At 57.4% G+C, this 6,519-nt stretch overlaps 1 protein-coding gene across 1 annotated transcript; it reads left to right on the top strand.

Annotated features, from left to right (window-relative positions):
* Window positions 1-81: 81 nt before the first annotated feature.
* On the top strand, window positions 82-2,284 carry LOC125093616 (uncharacterized). Its single transcript, XM_047719077.1, has 2 exons — window positions 82-194; window positions 240-2,284. The coding sequence occupies exons 1-2, from the start codon at window positions 136-138 to the stop codon at window positions 937-939; spliced, it is 759 nt and encodes a 252-aa protein (XP_047575033.1). The 5' UTR covers window positions 82-135; the 3' UTR covers window positions 940-2,284.
* Window positions 2,285-6,519: the final 4,235 nt, after the last annotated feature.

The following is a 6,519-nucleotide window of genomic DNA, read 5'->3' as shown; positions in this document are numbered from 1 at the left end:
CGGGCCTCTGCCTAAGGTTTTGCTACACAGGCCGTCGGTGTGAGTTCTCCGGGCCTGGCGTTTGCGGTGACTTCGGGGACCCCCACCAGCCTGGGAGCCGAGCACAGCGACCGTCCGTCACGTGGCACTGCGGCCATGGGAGCCTGGAGGCGGCAGCCTAGCTCGGGCGCCCAGCACTGTGGCAGGCCCGGGGGGGAGGGGGGGGGGCTGGCTGCCGGCTTCTTCTGGTCCCCCCCAAGCTCCCGGCCTTCCTCCCCCGGTCCACGGACATCTGACAGACTGTGCGGGGCAGACGCCCGTAACCCGACCAGCAATAACGCGGACCTGCAGGAGGGGCGGGGAGAGGAAAGCCCCCGCCCTCGGGTCGCCCCTTCCCTCCCCTGGGCCCTGTTTCCTTCCGTGTTCCTACCTCTCAGGCCAGCCCAAAGTGTCTTGACGGGGGAGCGGCCCTCCTCGGCGCTCACCCGCGACGGGGCACACTCCTTGCTCGGGGTCCGTGCTCTGGTCACCCTCCTTCCCTTCCGCCAAAGCCTTTGCGGCAGCCGGAGTGACCGGCCTCGCGGAAGCCGCTCTCCCGACCCCGGCCGCAAGGCGTTGCTTCGCAGGCGCGGCGTCCGACCGCTGCGCTCCCGCCGGAGGCCCGGAATCGGCCCGGAATCGGCCCCTGAGAACGTGTGCGTCTTCCTTCGCGCGCGCTCTCACCAGACGTGTGGAAGCCCGCCCCGACGATTTCTGCCGATTTCTGCCTTTCGCTCGCTACGGGGGTCGCTGCGGGGGTTGAGGCGCTCAGGCTTCCGCCGAGGAGAGGGGAGGGAGCGCGGGGAAGCTGCGGACGGGAGGCGCGCTCGGGCATCACATGGTCACCTAAGGGGAGCCCCTGGGCCTCTGGCTCCCATTAGAGTTTACGAACACAAATCCCAGACCTCAAGAAAGGAATGAACTCGGGGGTCTGTAATGTGGGTGTGGGGGTGCTCCGTGCTGCCCTGGCGCGCGCTGTCTGCTCGGGGGACCTCGGGCCTCCCTTCCTGCCTCCGCCCCGTGCAGGCCCCCAGGGCTGCCTCAGTGGGACCAGCCCCCACTTCACCTGACCAGGGAGGCCCCCTTGGTTGGCAGGGCTGTGTTGATGTGACTCTAGTTTCTTCGTCATGTCGCCAGGGTGGGGCTCTGTCAGCAGTTACGGGCCCCGGGGGTCAGGTGGCCTGTGCAGCAGAGGCGGGCGGAGAGGGAAGTGTGCACCCTGTCCTTTGCCTGCTCTGTAATGAAGTTCAGTCCTGATTAGTCCCTGAGAGAAGAGGTGACTCGACTGAGCCGTCGGTCCCTGTAACGAGAAGTCTGGCATCCGAGATGCTGGGGCCGTGTTCGCGGGGCCGGTAGTGCTGCGTTCGGTAAGACAGAACCAAGGCCGATCATGCCAGAAGATGAGATTGGGAGAGTCACGTATTTTTAACTTTTTGTCTAAGAAAAAAGTGTTCCATTATCGTTGGCCAGATTATTTTTCTAACGGTTTTTATTTTAGCTTTAAAGATGGGCCGTGCAGTCCAGCGGCCTTGAGATGTTGTAGTGAGACACCCAAGGGCACAGTTAGGTGAACGCAGGGAGCTCCCGTCACGTGCACGGCGGCCTCTGCTGCTCCGGGAGATGGGCCTGCTGGTGAGGCCGCGCCTCCGGACTCGGGTCCAGCAGCGACCGGGGACTCTGTCCCTCCCTCTCTCAATCTGTCCTGACTTACTCCATGGGTAAATTGGGTAGGTTTACGGGGGCGTATTTTTAATGCCTAGATTTTGGCAACAAAGGAAGAAAACTTTTTTAATTCTTGTTACACACACACACACGAGTGTGTTGCACAAAGAAATGTATTTAGAATACCAGTTTCTACGCGGTGCATGTCATTTTCCCAGGCAGAGTAGCGAAGGGGACTTGGAAGTCCAAAACTGGAAACCACTTACCTTAACGCTGGTGAGCTAGTATTTTGTAAAACAGTCCTCTTCTGCCCCCGACCCCCTGTCTGGTTAGTTTTGTACACTTTGGTACCACACTTTATAAATGCGTAGTCCTAACTCCCGTGTACCCGCAAACACAAAGGAGGGTCAGGGACATGCGGAAGTGCTTGTTGGTGTTGGAAAGGACATGAAATGGAACCTGTCTTTTGATCTGTGTGTTTTCTCTGGATTTACCTGGCTCTGCTGGCGAGAACCGTGTGTTGACGATCGGTCTGTACTTCTGTCTGCAGTGTGTCCGTCACATCCAAGCCAAGTCCAATAAACAAAACCTCTCTTTGCACTCACGTTAGTCCTTGATGTTGTACGCTTCTGGGGAACGACCGGAAGGCAGGGGGTTGGCAGATGCTGACATCGGCCCACATGCCTGATGGGGAGGCTCAGGGCCCTGTCCCTCCCCCACACGCCCTTACCCCAACCCCGTGAGGGGCTGCTGGGCGCGGCTCCCGGACGCTTCAAGCATCTGCGCAGCTGCCCGAGCAGAAACACCACTACCGGCCCGACGCCTCTGCTCCCCAGGCCTCGCCTCCACGCGGGAGCAGAGAGGTGCCCGTGTCCCAGGCGGAGATACTCAGCTCTGTCCCAGAGGCGGGCTGCCACTGCAGCATGAGGCTGGTCTGCTGGGTGACCTGCCGCATTGCGTGGGGGGGCCAGGGCTGTGCTCCAACTTTACCTGCACGCGTTCAGACTTCCTTGGCTGTGGTCTGGATTTCAGACCGGCCCGCAGAGGGTGACTTCACCCCTCAAACAACAACTCAAATGCCAGTGGGACCTGTCCCCGCCACTTGTCGCCCTGATCTGACCCCAGGTCTCCTTGGGGAACTCCTGCAACAGCGGCCAGCTGGGTTTCGGGCTCTTGCTCTTCCAAAACGTAGCCAGGTTTGGCAGGCTGTACCTCGATTAAATGCAAACTCCCAGAAGGGGCTCTTGGGCCACTCAGGCCCGACTGCCTCTGCCTGGCTCTCGTTCACCCTTCACCCCGTAGGGGTGAGCACGGGGCCTTCTGCCCACACCCACCCCGTCCTACGATGCTGCACGTGTCGGAGCAAACCCATTGCCCGGGGCTTGGGGTCGGAAGTCCCATCACTCATCCACCACAGACCTAAAACCACACACGTCAGAGCTTTTGAGTTTTTTGTATTTGGGGGGGGGGGTTGAAGATTTTATTTATTTGAGAGAGAAAGCACAACTGAGCTGGGGGACAGTAAAGGGAGAAATAGACTTTCCATTGAGCAGGGAGCCCTATGCGGGGCTCGATTCCAGGACCCTGAGATCGTGACCTGAGCCAAAGGCAGACGCTCAACTGACTGAGCCACCCGGGCACCCCCGCGCTCATCAGTTTTAAGAGTGGTCCACACGGGCGCTCTCCCCATTTCTATGCCCGGACTCTGAGCTCCCCGGGTGACAGGCTCAACTCTGTCCTGGTCTGCGCTGCAGGGGCGACAGTTCACAGGGTCCGGGGCCACTGGAGCCGACTGGCAGGGAGGACAGGTGAATCAGAGCTCCGGGGGGAGGGCGGGGAGCGTGCTCAGGGCTGGTGCTGTCTGGAGGAACGATCGCCCTGGCTGTACGTCCAGCCGAGCTTGTACAGATTGGTACCAGACTCGACACTGTGTTACCTTCTAAGCCTCTGCTGAGCTCACGGAAGTCCAGAGATCAGCAGTGCTGCTGCTTGTGCCAGCGTTGGTAGGACAGCACATGGGATCCATGGTTTCATTTGCGCATGTCTCTGCCCTAACTTACCTGACTCTGCTGGCAAAGGCTGCTCACGAGAAGGTAGCATTTGAACAGAGGCCCAAAGAGATTGAAAAGTGAGCCCTGTGGGTGTCTGGAGAAGGTCCTGCAGAAGGAGTCGCACACACAAAGGCCCTGCGGCAGGCACCTGGTCAGTGAATTCTAAGAACAGTGAGGAGGCGGGACTTCGGGAAGGTAGCGTGCACTGCTCAGGGACCAGCTCCCCAGGAGAGACGCCTAATCACGCAGGGAGCCAAGTCTGAACACGGGCGCCGCACGCTCCGTAGTCACCCTGCAGGGGGACTGGCAAAGGTGGGAGGAGGCCCAGCTCCCACCCTGAGCCACCTGCCACTGAGTGCCCCCCCGTTCCTGACACCCCACGGCCGCTCGCTGAAGGGGCCCCGGGCTCTGCGTGCGATTGCCAAGGAAATGCCAGGCACCGCAATGCGGGCAGCAACAGCGGCTGCTCGGGGTCCAGGGCCACAGGCCACTCGTCATGGAAGTGCCAGCACCGTCCAGTGGAAACGTGGGGACAGCTGTCACTTCCAATTTTCCAGGAGCCACATTTAAAAAAAAAAAAAAACAGGTGAAATCCATTTCAGTAATACATTTCATTTACCCCCAAATACAGAAGCAATCTGAGTCAGGATGCGGCCCATGTCGCTGCAGGCCAGCCCACGTGTGGTCTTGGCCGTGGCGGCTCCCGGCCAAAGGAGGGTTCAACTCCTCTGGGACCTGGATAGCACTGGCTAGTGCCACGTGTGTGCCACATGTGGTTTCCATCAGAACCACCCACGAGCCCCTGTGACTTTTCCAGATGAGGTGCTGACGAGCTGAAGGGGACCCCCCAGGCCGCCGCCCTCCCGCGTGAGGCCCATAGGTGGTGCTGAGGGCATGCGAACCCAGGGCTCCCATGGCCTCTGAGGGGACACGACCTGGGCCAGGTCACCCCTGCCCAGTGATTTCAGAAGCACACAGACCACAATTACATCCATCCCCTTTATTTGCCCTTTCGACTTCCATAACACTCTAGGGAGAAATGATACGGAGTCATACCTGGAGTTGTCTCCTGTGTTTTTGATTTGCCAATTTTTAAGGCTTCCTTGAACATAGAGATCCCTGGTCCTGAAGGAGCCGAGCTACAGTGATCGTCAGGGACTGATGGGAGTGAAATCGGACAATTCACCTCTAGAAGCAAAAGGTGCGAACTACGCGCGTACCCGTCATTCCACGTCAATGATGTTGTACTGAGCAGTCAGGAATGCACGTGAAGGTTTCCTCACAAGTGAGTCTAGTGGGGTATTTGTCATAGGGAGCGCGGGACGCGACCGTCCAGTAAGACACTCGTTGTGTTCTCGCAGCTCGGTGGGAGGGAGGCAAACCAGACAGAGAAGTCACTGAGAATATTGGAGGACGTGTGAGAGGTGGAAAAATGTAATGTTATGAATGTAAGTTATCCATTCAAAGTCGTGATCTTGGGGTGCTGTTGGAGGCTACGGCATGGTTGGAGTCGTGGATCAAACCAGGCCCTGACTTGTGTCTCCTTTAAAGTCGGGACACCTTGACAAGGGGTTAAGGACGGGAAAGTTGAGTAGCACTGAGAAAGGGTCTGTGCTATGTGTCATGCACTCGCCTACGTGACTTCCCACACGCTCTCCCTACAGAAGGGAACAATGTGGTCAGGGTCATGGATTCTTAGCTGGTCCTTGTTGTTCCTGTACCTCCCATAACCCACTCCCTGGTTGATTGTCTTGCTAATGGCATTAGCCGAGACTACCTGGCATCATGAGGTTTGCTTGTAGTTAATGTAAACTTGTTATAGGAACTGCGGTCATCTGACTAGGTACTGATGTATTACTCCTTCTACTGTGGTCTGCCTTATAAATGCTTGTAAGATGTGGAATAAAATCAGCCCTGTTGGACATCCTCCTCAGTGCTCCTCCTGCCCCCATCTCTTTGTCTCTTAATTTTTTTTCACCATCCTCTCACCCTCACGTCCCTGGTCGATTTGTCATGCCGGCCGCGACAGGGTGCCTGGGTGGCTCAGTCTGCCTTAAGCATCTGCCTTCGGCTCAGGTCATGGTCTCAGGGTCCTGGGATCGAACCTGCTTCCCCCTCTCTCTCCCTGCCTGCCTCTCTGCCTACTTGTGATCTCTGTCAAATAAATAATTATAATCTTTAAAAAAAAAAAAAGCATGATCTTTTTTTAAAGATTTTATTCATCAGAGAGGAAGGGAGGGATTGAGGGAGGGGGGCAAAAACAGGAGGAGGGGCAGGCAGAGGGAGAAGCAGGATCCCCAGTGAGCAAGGAACCCGAATGTGGGATTCGATCCCAGGACCCTGATACAGGGCTCGATCCCAGGACCCCAGGATCATGACCTGAGCTGAAGGCAGACGCTTAACCAACTGAGCCACCCAGGTGTCCAGAAATTGCGATCTTTAAAAAAAAGGGGGGGGGTCTCAAGCGGCACCTGGATGGCGCAGTTGGTTAAGGGTCCGACTCTTGGTTTTGGCTCAGGTCATGATCTTAGGGTCGTGAGATCGACACCTGCGTCCAGCTCTGCACTCAGCATGGAGTCTGCTTGGGATTCTCTCTCTCCCTCGGCCCCTTCCCCTCACCCTCTCTCTATCTCCCTCTCTCTCCCAAATAAATAAATCTTAAAAGAAGAAGAAAGTCTCACGTCAGTCTGTGTCTTGAGCACCTACCACATTCGCATAAACGCACACAGATAGGCCGAGAAAGATGACCCGAATCCCGTCTGCTCTCGGGACGTGGGACTGTGGTTTC

Source organism: Lutra lutra, chromosome 1 (assembly GCF_902655055.1).
Source record: "Lutra lutra chromosome 1, mLutLut1.2, whole genome shotgun sequence".
NCBI lineage: Eukaryota > Metazoa > Chordata > Mammalia > Carnivora > Mustelidae > Lutra > Lutra lutra.
Note: the sequence above shows the minus strand (reverse complement) of the source record. Positions and strands in the feature narration are given on the sequence as shown.

Bases quoted from the DNA above. Each gene is read 5' to 3' on its own strand.
- LOC125093616 (XM_047719077.1), top strand. From the start codon at position 136: ATGGGAGCCTGGAGGCGGCAGCCTAGCTCGGGCGCCCAGCACTGTGGC. The intron at 195-239 runs GGAGGGGGGGGG...GTCCCCCCCAAG, and splicing joins CACTGTGGCAGGCCCGGGGG to CTCCCGGCCTTCCTCCCCCG.